This window comes from Barbus barbus, assembly GCF_936440315.1.
Source record: "Barbus barbus genome assembly, chromosome: 1".
Classification (NCBI taxonomy): domain Eukaryota; kingdom Metazoa; phylum Chordata; class Actinopteri; order Cypriniformes; family Cyprinidae; genus Barbus; species Barbus barbus.
The window spans coordinates 1,161,020-1,178,786 of NC_136729.1; the positions used below are offsets into that span (position 1 = coordinate 1,161,020).

The 17,767-nt window shown below is 37.6% G+C and overlaps 1 protein-coding gene across 1 annotated transcript; it reads left to right on the top strand.

Annotated features, from left to right (window-relative positions):
- Positions 1 to 6,104: 6,104 nt before the first annotated feature.
- On the top strand, positions 6,105 to 17,286 carry LOC306875179 (uncharacterized protein; the record flags this gene model as incomplete). Its single annotated transcript, XM_079425625.1, has 4 exons — positions 6,105 to 6,179; positions 10,231 to 10,294; positions 10,398 to 11,609; positions 17,147 to 17,286. The coding sequence occupies exons 1-4, from the start codon at positions 6,171 to 6,173 to the stop codon at positions 17,284 to 17,286; spliced, it is 1,425 nt and encodes a 474-aa protein (XP_079281751.1). The 5' UTR covers positions 6,105 to 6,170.
- Between the last annotated feature and the right edge of the window lie 481 nt (positions 17,287 to 17,767).

Consider the following 17,767-nt stretch of genomic DNA (forward strand, 5'->3'; position numbering starts at 1 on the left):
AAATCATATTACTACTTCTCTCTCTTCAGCTGTAAATATTTCCCCATCAGTTGAGTTTCATATCAGATTATAATCGCTCCTCCAGCACCCGTCTGTCCAGTTTCTCCTGTTTCATCTGAGATTCAATTCAATTCAAGTTTATTTGCATAGCGCTTTTCGTGATACAAATCGTTTACAAAAAAAATTAAATTAAAGTTCTACATCATATTTAGTAGTAGCTTATCAGTGGTGTCAAGTTGAAATAAAAAAGGCAAGGCAAGTTAAGTTTTCTCTATTAAAAAAAAAAAAAGGTTAGAGAGAAATGTACTGCACCATGGTACAACAGTTATACCCATTCTCTCAAGAAAGAAACTCGAAATCTTGAGCGCAAATGGAGAAAAACTAACTTTTGAATTGTTAAGTAGAAATAAGTTAGGTGAATTGTCAAGTTGACTTAACTTATTTTTTTAATTATTATTTACTTGATAATTTTAAGGCAATGGGTTTCCTCAATTTTTTAAAGTTGTCAACTTATCACTTTTTACAGTGTACTTGCAAAAAAATTATCTCTATGAAGAATTTCAGTCAGGTTTCCGTCACTGAATAAAAAAGAAAAAAAAAGTAATTCTGACTTTTTATCTCACAATTACAAGTTTACATCTTGCAATTCAGACTTTTTTCTCAGGACTGTGAGATATAAACAAACAATTGTGAATTGTAAAGTCAGAACTGCGGGATATAAACTCTTTCAACTGCGAGTTATAAAGTCCAGTTCTGAGGAGAAAAAACGAAAAAATTGCATTTATATCACGCAATTCTGAGTAAAAAGTCTGCCAATCTGCCAATTCTGACCTCATTTCTCACAATTGAGAGTTTATATCTCACAATTCTGAATCTGAATATGCCGTTTATATCTCGCAATTCTGAGAAAAAAACCCTCAGCAAGTGTGGGGAATTAGAGAGATAATTAGGATATATATTTTCTAAAGAAAAACTTTATACTAAAACGGCTGCTCTTAATGATTTGCTTTGACAGAGAACAGAATATTTAATGCATATTACATAACATAAATACTACATAGATCAAAGCAAACAGAGTAGAATCCTTGCCCTTACTTTGAAAAACAAAACAAAACATGAAAAACAGTAATATTCAGGCAACCAAAACCTATAATATAGTCTCAGCTCACACCCCACAGACATCAATAAAACATTCAAGGCATTTAGTTTATTTTTTTAATTATATACTTCAGAAACTCAACCCAACATAGACCAATTAAATAGTTGGGTGACACGTCATTTTAATCCCTTTTGAACATTCTATTGATACTAAGTAATGATGCAACTACATGTCAACAAACACTCATTAGAGTATTAGTAGACTGTTTGCTTCATATCTGCTAACTCTGTATTGTGACGGTCTCCCAACAGACACTGACTGTAAGTAACTTTGCAAATACGTCAACTTAATCTAACCCTAAGCCTACCAGTCTACTAATACACTACTAACACTCTAATGAGAGTTAGTAGAAATGTAGGTGCAATGTTACTTATTGTCAACAGAATGTGTTAAAGGGACAATCAAAATAAAGTGAAACCAATAGTTAATTTGACCAGAATTTCAATTTCAATTTATTTATAAAGCACTACTAAACACAACTACCATTGACCAATGTGCTGTACAAAATAAATAACCATTAACAGAATTGAGACAAAGACAAGGTTGCAAATAAAACTACAAGACATAAGGCAAAACAAATACAAATCATGTATAATAAGCCAGATCGAATAAAATTATTTTAACCTAGATTTAAAAATTAATAGTGTAGGAGCAGTTCTGATTTCCATAGGTAGACTATTCCAAAGTCTCGGAGCGGCAACTTGAGTCTGGCTCTAGGAAACACTAAGAGCCTTAAGTTGGCAGACCTAGGAGTTCTTACAGGCTGGTGGTCTATCAACAGATCAGAAAGGTATGAGGGTGCTAAACAATTTAAAGACTTAAAAACCAATAAGAGCACTTTGAAATTAATCCTGTAGTGCACAGGAAACCAATGAAGGGCAGGGATAAGATGGTCACGGGGATAGATGCTCCAGTCAGGACTCTGGCAGCCACATTTTGAAACAACAGAAGACGGTTTAAGGAAGATTGACTAATCCCAAAATAAAGAGAGTTACAATACTCAAGCCTTGTGGTGATAAAAGCATTGATTACTCTTTCAAAATTAGTAAATGAAAGAAAGGACTTCATTTTTTACCAGGGTTCGCAACTGGTAGAATCTTGACTTCAAAACTTGATTGACTTGTCGATCAAGCGTTAAAGCACTGTCCAACACCACACCCAGATTTTTCACATATTTTGACATAAGGTGACAGAACACCAAGATTTAGATTTAGTATACAGTGTGTATCAGAAGGGGTCAACAACACCAATCTCTGTTTTACTCTCATTCAGACTTAAAAAATTTAAGGACATCCATGCTTTAACATCCAAGAGGCAGGTGGCCACCAGGTCTAATCCATTCTTAGGTTTCAGAGGAAGATATATTCATGTGTCATCTGCATAACAATGATAACTTATACCATACTTTTCAAAGACAGATCCAAAAGGAATCATATACAGAGAAAATAACATGGGAGCTAGAGTAGAGCCTTGAGGGACCCCACAGGTCAAAGGTACAGAAGAAGAGTGAAATTTGACAATATTAATTGAGAAACTGTTCATGTTAGTTAATACATTAACTAATGTTTATAAATGACATCTTATTGTAAAGTGTTACCAATACATTGAAAAAGTTTAATTTTGGTTATCAATTCATTAGAATGATACAAACCCTATATGCCAATCCCATGGCCAGAGTATCTACCAGTGGATTTATTTCAGATTTCTTTAATATCTGTAGAGGCACAAGGCAGGGATGCCCACTTATGCTCAACCAATCAGTAGAACCATTGGCACAGTTCATTCACAGTGTAAGCTTATCACTCCGATTTAGCTTTAGGCTCATCAGTCCACTCTATCTCTATAATACTTTATTATTTATATCTGACCTACAACGTTCACTCCCTAATGCCCTTAAAGTCTTGGATGAATTTGGCAAGCTTTCCAGATTTAAAAGCAATCATTCTAAATCTATTTTGATGCCTCTTAATTCTGGTGGTTCTAATTTCAATAATAATAATAATAATACTCAGATATCAACACAAGTTAAATGCCTAGGGATTGAGCTGAGACCTACCTTAAAGCTGAATAAATAAGCTTTCCATTGATGTATGGTTTGTTATGATAGAACAATATTTAGCTGAGATGCAACTATTAGAAAATCTGGAATCTGAGGGTGCAAAAAATCTAAATATTGAGAAAATCTCCTTTAAAGTTGTTCAAATGAAGTTCTTAGCAATGCATATTACTAACCAAAAATGAAGTTTTGATATATTTACAGTAAGACATTTACTAAATATCTTCATGGAACATGATCTTTACTTAATATCCTAATGATTTTTGGCATAAAAGAAAATAAATAATTTTGACCCATACAATGTATTGTTGGCTATTGCTACAAATATACCCCAGCGACTTAAGACTGGTTTTGTGGTCCAGGGTCACAATTTATTTTAATCTTGAAGCTGACATTCAGAGATGGATCTGCCCGAATGTCGACAATAAAAACAAATATTTTGTCCCTCATTAATTTGATAAGTTCTATGCTTCCTCTCCCCCAACCAGCAAATTATTGGAAAAAAAATTATTATTTTCTGTATGGAATGGAAAGCGTCCCCACATTAAGTGGTCTACACTTAAAAAAATAATAATAATAAATAATAATAATAATAAAAAATCGAAAGAGGGATGGGGCTTCCTTAATTTTAAATGGCACCATTGGTCCTTTATTCTACTCTCAGTTGTGAAATCGTTTGATCATTATTCACAGTCTTCATGGAAACAAATAGAAAAAGAACTCATTTCGCCAATTTGTCCACAACACTTTTTATTTTCTGGCCTTTCTTACAGGAAGTGCTCATTATACTATGGTTCTATTCTATCATATACTCTCCAAATATTTAAGAAGACAGAAACTTTATTTCCTTTTAAAACTATATGGCACACTCATAACCCTATTTGGTGCAATTTGAATTTACTTTCTGGTGGACAACCTTTTGCATCTCGGGCTATAAAGGCATTCCAATGTTAAATTGTTAGATTACAAAGAATTATTTAACAGATTTAATATTTCTCAAAATACTTTATGTCTATTAAACTACATGCAGCATTAAAGACACATAATATACCTTGGGGTGCGGATCTTCAAACTCATCCAATAGTAAAATGGATTCACAATGCGCCAGACAAAGGAACAAAAAAGTTTATTTTGTTTTTCAAACCATAAAGCCGATCTTTTTCCAAAAGCAAGACCATGGTACTCTGAATTGACTCCCTTTAATATAAATATTGAATGGGAAACAGTGTGGGATAATACATTGTCATGCATCCACAAATCCTAATCATCAATTCATCCATTTTAAAATCATTCACAGGCATATTTAACCTTGCGCATAAGACATGTTATGGGTTTATCACCACACTCTTATTGTAATTTTTGTGGGCCAGTTTACCTGGGCACGGTGATGCATATAATGCTTTGGGAATATCTAGATGTACAAGATTTTTGGGATTTGGTGCTTGATGTTCTGTCACCGGGACTCATTTTCCCAAAGATCCTGTTATGTAATTGTTGAATGATAACTCTCAATTTCCTCTAAAAGAGAAAGACTGGACATTTTGGTTAGCAAACTCTACTGCCGTAAAGAAACTTTTAGTTCAACGATAGAAACCTCTCCATGACCTTTCCATCAAACATAGGTTACATTCCTTACTGTAGATACTACATCTGGAACTATCATCAGCACGGACCAATCATGCTAAACCAGCCACTTTGTCTATGTGGAAGAACTGTATTTGTTCTGTTAGGGACATCTTGGTCTTTTTGTATCAGACATGCGTCACTTTGCTCAAATCTGATTGGTCCAATTTCAGTTTGAGATCTCTAACTCAGAACATAACCTGCCTCAGAGCAGATTAACCGTGGCGTGTAAATTACTATGGCAATGAACGCAGATAAAAGCCAAGTTACTTTCATTGTACCTAAAACCCAGGATTGGTGCGAACTAAACTGAAACTAACCTGGCTAGCCAGCTAATCCGGCTTCATGGTACAGGCCCCTGATGTGCTGTTGGTTGGGGGGAGATGATGGTAGTAGTTAGATACATTTTCTTGTTTACTCTAATATATATGCTACTTTGAAAATAATATTAATAATAATAATAATAATAACAACTTAAATGCAAAAAAAAAGCCATCATCTGTGGAAAACTGAAACAGATGGCATGGCTTGATAATATGCAACAATTCATTGTGAAAACCTGCACAACAACTTTGAATTTTGAGATCGGAGTTACTGATCTTGACAACAAAACCTCATGACTTGATGAACTCTCAGTAAATGAAACGCAGTTAAAGCAGTGATTTCAGTTAGATTTTTTAAAACTTGATTATTCATCATCTTGGATTTGTTTTTCCCAACTTTTCCCTTTTTGTTTCGTCTTCTTATTGCAACCAGCTCGTTGTGCCATAATTAAAGGCACAGTTTACCAAACAATAAAACTTCTTTCATCATTTACTTACCCTCATGTCATTAAAAACTCTCACAATGTGCATTTAGTGTTTATTTTCCAATGACAATGAAAGTCCAATGTGTTCTAAACGCGAAATAAATGTGTACAGGTAAAACAAAAATAGAAAAAATAATTCTATTAGGTATTTCATTTTTTTTGCAATTAAGATACAATAAATGTTCAACAATCAAAATAATATACACTGTTATAGCAGTCAACAATATGAGTTTGACTTGTATAGGTTTCATCATTTTAATCAAGACCAAAACACCCCATTATCACTTGCTTTCAATGGCAGTATTTCACGAGACTGCATGTTTAGGGAGGAAGGCATTGTTGTTTGGTATATCCAGTTTGGTTAAAGATGGAATGCAGTAAAAATGCACCACCACCATATGCGGGTAGTCATGTGACTCAAAACAGAGCTAATAAAAACGTGAAATTTGAAGACAGCAATTATTTGCTTTTATCAAAGGACTTACAACTTCACCTGTGTGTAAGAAATTGCACTCGGGTACAAAATGGATTGGGTGAGTTTGACTTATTTAAGTATTACTGTAGCTATAATTTCTGATTTATACTCATAACCATTTAGAAGTCTTTTATTCTTAACTGACATTACTTGTAATAATTTAATTTATGATTTTAATAAACATTCTTAATTTATTTTTAACACTGAACTAAAATCAGCTGAATAAAGACCATTGTCTTCCGTAGAACTGCTTTAGGGCAGGAATTTAAGTCATTTCATAACTTTCCAGCTTATTTCAGTAAAGCTGCATTGAAACAATTGTATGACGCACTAAACAAATAAATGTATTATGTAGTGGTTAAACAGATGCAGTTGGAGTGATCTTAATAAATTTATTCAGATGTTAAAAATGAAAAAAATATATAAATGTTAGTTGTCTATATTATATATATTGTTTTTTTTTTTTTTTTGCTGCTTTCTACATTGGTTATTGGCTATTTCTTGTTATTTTGTTTTATTATCTGTGTCCTGTCCTGTTACTGTCTTTCTGTTGCACTGTGGAGCTTCTGTCACTACAACAAATTCCTTGTATGTGTAAACATACCTGCCAATAAAGCTCATTCTGATTCTGATTCTGATTCTGATAAATGCAATAGGGTACAGTAATAAATGAATTACGTTTTCCATTATAAAATGTATGTACTGTGAGCATATTTATTTTTTCTGAATGTAAGTTGTATCATCATATTTAAACCCTTGATGTTGGAAAAGTTACATTTCTAATGAACTCTACGGTCTTGATCTGCACTACCGTTCAAATGTTTGGAATCAGTAGCTACAACTAAAAAACAAAAAACAACTTTTATTCAATATGCATGCATATTGGGGATTTTTGAGGCCGATAACTGATCGTCGATCACAAAGAGCAGTGTTTCTGCCGATACGATCACCGATACTGATCTTTTTAAAGCCTTCTTTTTATCATGTAGAATTATTTATAGTGCTACTCCAATCAGGATTTTTAGATGTTTTTTCAGGGCCTGAATTTCATTTTGAAAATGTGGAGAATTCCCCTCATAGGTGATTTGTATTTTTTGAGAGGGTATTTTATTATTATTATTATTATTTGAGGGTTGGAGGGGGGCATTATCTAGAAATAGAAAAAAAATATATATATATATGTATAATTATTATTATTTATTTATTTTCAGCTAAATGCTTGCTCATGCAGTGCGGGCTGCTTTTTAATGCAGTTGTTGCACACTAGCTGCCTCAGCACAGGTTTTATCAAATTATTGTGCACCCATGATTTTTCTAGAGCAGTGGTGCCCAACTATTAAACTATTAAATAATTAAACTATTAAACTATTAAATTATTAAACTATTAAACTATTAAACTAGGTGCCCAACCCTGTTCCTGGAGATCTACCTTCCTGCAGAGTTCAGCTCCAACCCTGATCAAACTGAACCAACTAATTAGGCTCTGAAGGAGCACTTGATAATTACAGACAGGTGAGTTTGATCAGGGTTGGAGCTGAAGTCTGCAGGAAGGTAGATCTCCAGGAGCAGGGTTGGGCACCCCTGTTCTAGAATATCTTTTGCTGCTGAATTATCCACTAACCTAGTTTAAGTTTGTTACTTTGTTATTTTTCATTAAAATTAAGTTAAATGTAGTAGATTGTGTTCAACACACAAAGGAGTGACGATCAGGTCAACACAGAGAAGTATAGAAGTTCTACATCGATTAAAAAAAAAAAAGAAAACTGCGCTGGTATCGGATTGGATCGGTATCGGCAGATACTCAGAATTTTCTGTATATATTGTATCATTAGCTGTTCATTTTCTATGCATCTGCACCTCTTCAAAATAATATATACAAAACATGAAAAATATTTTAAAGGTCTAGTTATTATCTTGATCACTTGGTGCCCTCCTATTGGTTGGTGCCCCAGGGCACTCGCCAAATCCCATCTATGGATAGTCCGGCCCTGGTGTAATTGAAGAGCATGTGCTACGAACACAGTGTAACAGCTGACAGGACAGGAAAATTTGTTTTTACTGACAAATGGGCTGACGACAGTTCACTGTTGTTCTATTGAAGCTCCCTCATCACCTGTACCTTTTCCGTGCTCATTAGCGCCTGGCGCTGAGGCAAAGTTGGAGTGCGTGTCTGAAAAGTCTCCCATTTGATGTGGTTGTAAAGACGTTCTGTGTCTAAATCTAGTTTGAGCTCAAGCATAGTTCAGGCAGACCATGGCCTGACTGCTGCATCAGCTGACGTTCAGCTGATCGTAACTCCTTCCACTACAATTAATAAGATATATAAGATCATCCGTACTCACACTTGCCATAGTCTGTCGCATGACATGCACTATAGTCAGCCTTGAGTTCTGTCACACAGACACACACTAAAACAGTTTTAGTATGTCGCACACACAAACGCAGTCAGTTCAGTTCTGTCGCACAGACACTCGCTTCTAGTTCAGCTCAAGACAGCATCTACGCTAATTTGTTGCACAGATCCTCGCTTAACAGTCTTCTAGTTCATCACAAACACTCACTCAGAAAAGCTTTCAATCAGATTTAAAGGATGTTGGCCATGCAAGATTATGGTCGTGTTTTGAACACACGATTCACCACACCGACCAGTATTAGCGGCTTGATTTGGAAGTGACTTCTGAAAATTCTGAAATCTAGTTTGAGCGACGAATGGAGCTCAAGCGTAGTTCAGGCAGACCACAGAGTGACTGCAGCATCAGCTGACGCTCAACTGATCGTAACTCCTCCCACTACAATTAATAAGATACAGTATATAGGATAATCTACTCACACTTGCCCTAGTCTGTCGCACAGACATGTGCTTACCCTCCTCCATCCTTAACTCTTCCTTATGCAGATGCATGATCATTAGTGGCGCTTTTCCACGGCATGGTTTGGCACGATACAGTTCGGTACAGTTCAATTTAGGGGGTTTTTCCACTGGGTACAGTACCTGGTACCTGCTACTTTTTTAGTACCACCTAGGCCAGGGTTCCAAGTGAACCGTACCGTTACCCAAACGTGACATGCAAACTCTGCTGATCACTGATTGGCCAGAGAAAATCATCACTTTCTGCATCACTGAATTTGCGACTCGAAACACAACAGACCCGCTAGATTTAAATTAGCACAGCAAGCAAAAGATCGAATGAGACTATTTTGATTGAGTGCACCTTTCTTTTAACAACCAATAAATGGCTGAACTACAGAAGTTCCTCTCATTGACAGCCAAGGAGTGGATCCAGTGAGAGCTTGATGGAGTGACGCGGAATTAAAACGTTTTTCAGGAGTCACAGCAGTAGAGGTGGCGCAAATATAACAACGCGTTCATAATCCCACCCACTCTAGTGGCATCTAGTTTAGTGGTACTAAACTGCAGTGGAAAAGCAAACTGAGCTGAGCCGAGCCATGCCGTGCCGTACTGAGCCGTGCCGAGCCGTACCATGCAGTGGAAATGCGCCATAACTGCTCTCGCCCATGGAGATATATCATCTATCCTACTCATGTTGCTAAAATTTGCTAGTTGCTAGTTTTTAAATAAATTAATTCTTGATGAGCATAAGACACATTAAATAAACTTTTTTGAAAAAAAAACTTACTGATCTTAAAAGTTTGAATGGTAGGGCAATTCTTCCCTTGTGTTTTGTTATTCATCATAACTATACTGCGCCATAACGGGGTGGTGATGGCGCAGTGGATAAGACACATGCCTTTGGTGTGAGAGACCCGGGTTCGAATCCACTGTGAGACACCAATGTGTCCCTGAGCAAGACACTTAACCCCCTAGTTGCTCCAGAGGCGTGCAACCTCTGACATATATAGCAATTGTAAGTCGCTTTGGATAAAAGCGTCAGCTAAATGAAATGAATAAATGTAAATGTGTAAATAACTACATCCATCTTCATTATTGTGGACTGTGCAAAAATGACAAATTGTCTTTGATGCACAGGAAAACATTTTCATCTGGAAAGAAGGTGTTATATTACTAGGTTTTTTCTCACTTCACTGTCTTGCCAAAACTGATGCCATTACTTACATCTTTCCTAATGTTATGCATTATTTATTTATAGGTGGTCGATTTGACAGCTACCAAGATGAGTAGAAAAACACTGATAATTGCAGTGTTAAGTTTAGGTCTGTAAGTTACTGACTATCCAAATTATTTTTTTTCTCTTATTACTTATATGATAATTGCTCTAAAATTGCTCTGTACTTTGATTTGTTTTTATGACAACAGTGTCTTGTAGCGCATCAGCTGATCAAGCAAACTCACCTACAACTGCAACAACTAAATCTATGACTGTTACATCATATTCAGCTGCACAAACGACACAATTCTGCTTAGAACTGACACAACAGCACATACAATACTGCTCAACAACAACTGAAACTCTGTTTACAACCACTGCCAAACCAACACAAACACCTGAATCAACCAACTCACCTACAACTGCAACAACTGAATCTACGACTGGTAGAGCAAACACAACTACAACAGAAACCACAGTTGCTTCAACATCTACAACTGAAAAATCAACTACATCTGAACAAAGCACCACAATGCAGACAGCAACAAAATCCCTACCTAAAACAAGCACAGTTCAATCTACACCGCTGGTTACAACAAACTCAACTACAACTACATCTCAGGTTACAACTACAGCCCCTCCTACAGAAACAACAAACCAACTTACATCTACAACTGAACCAACAACCACAACTGCTTCAAAATCTACAAATGAACAATCAACTACATCTGAACAAAGCACCACAACGCAGAAAGCAACATCATCCCTACTTTCAACAAGTACAGCTCAATCTACAACTGAGATTACAACAAACTCACGTACAACTACATCTCAGTTTACAACTACAGCCCCTCCTACAGAAACAACAACAACACAACTTACATCTACGGCTGAACCAAAAACCACAACTGTTTTAACATCTACAACTGAACCAACAACCACAACTGCTTCTACATCTACAACTGAACAATCAACTACATCTGAACAAAGCACCACAACGCAGAAAGCAACACCATCCCTACCTTCAACAAGAACAGCTCAATCTACAACTGAGATTAGAACAAACTCACCTACAACTACATCTCAGTTTACAACTACAGCCCCTCCTATAGAAACAACAACAACAAAACTTACATCTACGGCTGAACCAACAACCACAACTGTTTTAACATCTACAGCTGAACCAACAACCACAACTGCTTCAACATCTACAACTGAACAATCAACTACATCTGAACAAAGCACCACAACACAGACAGCAAAAACAACCCAACCTACAACTACAGCCCTTTCTTCAGAAACAAAACAACTTACATCTACAACTGAACCAACAACCACAACTGTTTTAACATCTACAACTGAACTAACAACAACATCTGCTTCTACATCTACAACTGAACAATCAACTACATCTGAACAAAGCACCACAACGCAGACAGCAACATCATCCCTACCTTCAACAAGAACAGCTCAATCTACAACTGAGATTACAACAAACTCACCTACAACTACATCTCAGTTTACAACTACAGCCCCTCCTACAGAAACAACAACAACACAACTTACATCTACGGCTGAACCAACAACCACAGATGTTTTAACATCTACAACTGAACCAACAACCACAACTGCTTCAACATCTACAACTGAACAATCAACTACATCTGAACAAAGCACCACAACACAGACAGCAACAACATCCCTACCTTCAACAAGTACAGCTCAATCTACAACTGAGGTTAGAACAAACTCACTTACAACTACATCTGAACAAAGCACCACAACGCAGACAGCAACAACATCCCTACCTACAACTACAGCTCTTTCTTCAGAAACAACCCAACTTACATCTACAACTGAACCAACAACCACAACTGTTTCAACATCTACAACTGAACTAACAACAACATCTGCTTCTACATCTACAACTGAACAATCAACTACATCTGAACAAAGCACCACAACGCAGAAAGCAACATCATCCCTACCTTCAACAAGAACAGCTCAATCTACAACTGAGATTACAACAAACTCACCTACAACTACATCTCAGTTTACAACTACAGCCCCTCCTACAGAAACAACAACAACACAACTTACATCTACGGCTGAACCAACAACCACAGATGTTTTAACATCTACAACTGAACTAACAACAACATCTGCTTCTACATCTACAACTGAACAATCAACTACATCTGAACAAAGCACCACAACGCAGAAAGCAACATCATCCCTACCTTCAACAAGAACAGCTCAATCTACAACTGAGATTACAACAAACTCACCTACAACTACAGCTCAGTTTACAACTACAGCCCCTCCTACAGAAACAACAACAACACAACTTACATCTACGGTTGAACCAACAACCACAACTGTTTTAACATCTACAACTGAACCAACAACCACAATTGCTTCAACATCTACAACTGAACAATCAACTACATCTGAACAAAGCACCACAATGCAGACAGCAACATCATTCCTACCTTCAACAAGTACAGCTCAATCTACAACTGAGGTTAGAACAAACTCACTTACAACTACATCTCAGTTTACAACTACAGCCCCTCCTACAGAAACAACAACAACACAACTTACATCTACGGCTGAACCAACAACCACAGATGTTTTAACATCTACAACTGAACCAACAACCACAACTGCTTCAACATCTACAACTGAACAATCAACTACATCTGAACAAAGCACCACAACACAGACAGCAACAACATCCCTACCTTCAACAAGTACAGCTCAATCTACAACTGAGGTTACAACAAACTCACCTACAACTACATCCCGGTTTACAACTACAGCCCCTCCTACAGAAACAACAACAACACAACTTACATCTACGGCTGAACCAACAACCACAGATGTTTTAACATCTACAACTGAACCAACAACCACAACTGCTTCAACATCTACAACTGAACAATCAACAACATCTGAACAAAGCACCACAACACAGACAGCAACAACATCCCTACCTACAACTACAGCTCTTTCTTCAGAAACAACCCAACTTACATCTACAACTGAACCAACAACCACAACTGTTTCAACATCTACAACTGAACTAACAACAACATCTGCTTCTACATCTACAACTGAACAATCAACTACATCTGAACAAAGCAGCACAACGCAGAAAGCAACATCATCCCTACCTTCAACAAGAACAGCTCAATCTACAACTGAGATTACAACAAACTCACCTACAACTACATCTCAGTTTACAACTACAGCCCCTCCTACAGAAACAACAACAACACAACTTACATCTACGGCTGAACCAACAACCACAGATGTTTTAACATCTACAACTGAACCAACAACCACAACTGCTTCAACATCTACAACTGAACAATCAACTACATCTGAACAAAGCACCACAACACAGACAGCAACAACATCCCTACCTTCAACAAGTACAGCTCAATCTACAACTGAGGTTACAACAAACTCACCTACAACTACATCTCAGTTTACAACTACAGCCCCTCCTACAGAAACAACAACAACACAACTTACAACTACGGCTGAACCAACAACCACAACTGTTTTAACATCTACAACTGAACAATCAACTACATCTGAACAAAGCACCACAACACAGACAGCAACAACATCCCTACCTACAACTACAGCTCTTTCTTCAGAAACAACCCAACTTACATCTACAACTGAACCAACAACCACAACTGTTTCAACATCTACAACTGAACAATCAACTACATCTGAACAAAGCACCACAACACAGACAGAAACAACATCCCTACCTTCAACAAGTACAGCTCAATCTACAACTGAGGTTAGAACAAACTCACCTACAACATCATCTCAGATTACCACTACAGCCCCTCCTACAGAAACAACAACACAACTTACATCTACGGCTGAACCAACAACCACAACTGTTTTAACATCTACAACTGAACCAACAACCACAACTGCTTCAACATCTACAAGTGAACAATCAACTACATCTGAACAAAGCACCACAACGCAGAAAGCAACATCATCCCTACCTTCAACAAGAACAGCTCAATCTACAACTGAGATTACAACAAACTCACCTACAACTACATCTCAGTTTACAACTACAGCCCCTCCTACAGAAACAACAACAACAAAACTTACATCTACGCCGGAACCAACAACCACAACTGTTTTAACATCTACAGCTGAACCAACAACCACAGCTGCTTCAACATCTACAACTGAACAATCAACTACATCTGAACAAAGCACCACAACACAGACAGCAACAACAACTCAACATACAACTACAGCCCTTTCTTCAGAAACAACCCAACTTACATCTACAAATGAACCAACAACCACAACTGTTTTAACATCTACAACTGAACCAACAACCACAATTGCTTCAACATCTACAACTGAACAATCAACTACATCTGAACAAAGCACCACAACGCAGACAGCAACATCATCCCTACCTTCAACAAGTACAGCTCAATCTACAACTGAGGTTAGAACAAACTCACTTACAACTACATCTCAGTTTACAACTACAGCCCCTCCTACAGAAACAACAACAACACAATTTACATCTACGGCTGAACCAACAATCACAACTGTTTTAACATCTACAACTGAACCAACAACCACAACTGCTTCAACATCTACAACTGAACAATCAACTACATCTGAACAAAGCACCACAACACAGACAGCAACAACATCCCTACCTTCAACAAGTACAGCTCAATCTACAACTGAGGTTACAACAAACTCACCTACAACTACATCTCAGTTTACAACTACAGCCCCTCCTACAGAAACAACAACAACACAACTTACATCTATGGCTGAACCAACAACCACAACTGTTTTAACATCTACAACTGAACAATCAACTACATCTGAACAAAGCACCACAACACAGACAGCAACAACAACCCTACCTACAACTACAGCTCTTTCTTCAGAAACAACCCAACTTACATCTACAGCTGAACCAAAAACCACAACTGTTTTAACATCTACAGCTGAACAATCAACTACATCTGAACAAAGCACCACAACGCAGACAGCAACAAGATCCCTACCTAAAACAAGTACAGCTCAATCTACACCGCTGTTTACATCAAACTCACCTACAACTACATCTCAGGTTACAACTACAGCCCCTCCTACAGAAACAACAACACAACTTACATCTACAACTGAACCAACAACCACAACTATTTTAACATCTACAACTGAACAATCAACTACATCTGAACAAAGCACCACAACGCAGACAGCAACATCATCCCTACCTTCAACAAGTACAGCTCAATCTACAACTGAGGTTACAACAAACTCACCTACAAGTACATCTCAGTTTACAACTACAGCCCCTCCTACAGAAACAACAACACAACTTACATCTACGGCTGAACCAACAACCACAACTGTTTTAACATCTACAGCTGAACCAACAACCACAACTGCTTCAACATCTACAACTGAACAATCAACTACATCTGAACAAAGCACCACAACACAGACAGCAACAACAACCCAACCTACAACTACAGCCCTTTCTTCAGAAACAACCCAACATACATCTACAACTGAACCAACAACCACAACTACTTCAACATCTACAACTGAACAATCAACTACATCTGAACAAAGCACCACAACACAGACAGCAACATCATCCCTACCTTCAACAAGTACAGCTCAATCTACAACTGAGGTTACAACAAACTCACCTACAAGTACATCTCAGTTTACAACTACAGCCCCTCCTACAGAAACAACAACAACACAACTTACATCTACGGCTGAACCAACAACCACAACTGCTTCAACATCTACAACTGAACAATCAACTACATCTGAACAAAGCACCACAACACAGACAGCAACAACAACCCAACCTACAACTACAGCCCTTTCTTCAGAAACAACCCAACTTACATCTACAACTGAACCAACAACCACATCTACTTCAACATCTACAACTGAACAATCAACTACATCTGAAAAAAGCACCACAACACAGACAGCAACAACATCCCTACCTTCAACAAGTACAGCTCAATATACATCCCCGGTTACAACAAACTCACCTACAACTACATCTCCGGTTACAACTACAACCCTTCCTACAGAAACAACAGCACAACTTACATCTACAGCTGAACAAACAACTACATCTGAACAAAGCACCACAACGCAGACAGCAACAACATCCCTACCTTCAACAAGTATTGCTCGATCTACAACTGAGATTACATCAAACTCACCTACAACTACAATTCAGTTTACAACTACAGCCCCTTCTACAGAAACAACAACACAACTTACATCTACGGCTGAACCAACAACCACAACTGCTTCAACATCTACAACTGAGCAAGCAAGTACATCTGAACAAAGCACCACAACGCATACAGCAACAACAACCCAACCTACAACTACAGCTCTTTCTTCAGAAACAACCCAACTTACATCTACAACTGAACCAACAACCACAACTGCTTTAACATCTACAACTGAACAATCAACTACATCTGAACAAAGCACCACAACGCAGACAGCAACATCATCCCTAGCTTCAACAAGTACAATTCAATCTACAACTGAGATTACATCAAACTCACCCACAACTACATCTCAGTTTACAACTACAGCCCCTCTTACAGAAACAACAACAACACAACTTACATCTACGGCTGAACCAACAACCACAACTGTTTTAACATCTACAGCTGAACCAACAACCACAACTGCTTCAACATCTACAACTGAACAATCAACTACATCTGAACAAAGCACCACAACACAGACAGCAACAACAACCCAACCTACAACTACAGCCCTTTCTTCAGAAACAACCCAACTTACATCTACAATTGAACAAACAACCACAACTACTTCAACATCTACAACTGAACAATCAACTACATCTGAACAAAGCACCACAACACAGACAGCAACAACATCCCTACCTTCAACAAGTACAGCTCAATCTACACCCCTGGTTACAACAAACTCACCTACAACTACATCTCCGGTTACAACTACAACCCCTCCTACAGAAACAACAACACAACTTACATCTACAGCTGAACCAACAACCACAACTGTTTTAACATCTACAGCTGAACAATCAACTACATCTGAACAAAGCACCACAACGCAGACAGCAACAACATCCCTACCTTCAACAAGTATTGCTCGATCTACAACTGAGATTACATCAAACTCACCTACAACTACAATTCAGTTTACAACTACAGCCCCTCCTACAGAAACAACAACACAACTTACATCTACGGCTGAACCAACAACCACAACTGCTTCAACATCTACAACTGAGCAAGCAAGTACATCTGAACAAAGCACCACAACGCATACAGCAACAACAACCCAACCTACAACTACAGCTCTTTCTTCAGAAACAACCCAACTTACATCTACAACTGAACCAACAACCACAACTGCTTTAACATCTACAACTGAACAATCAACTACATCTGAACAAAGCACCACAACGCAGACAGCAACATCATCCCTAACTTCAACAAGTACAATTCAATCTACAACTGAG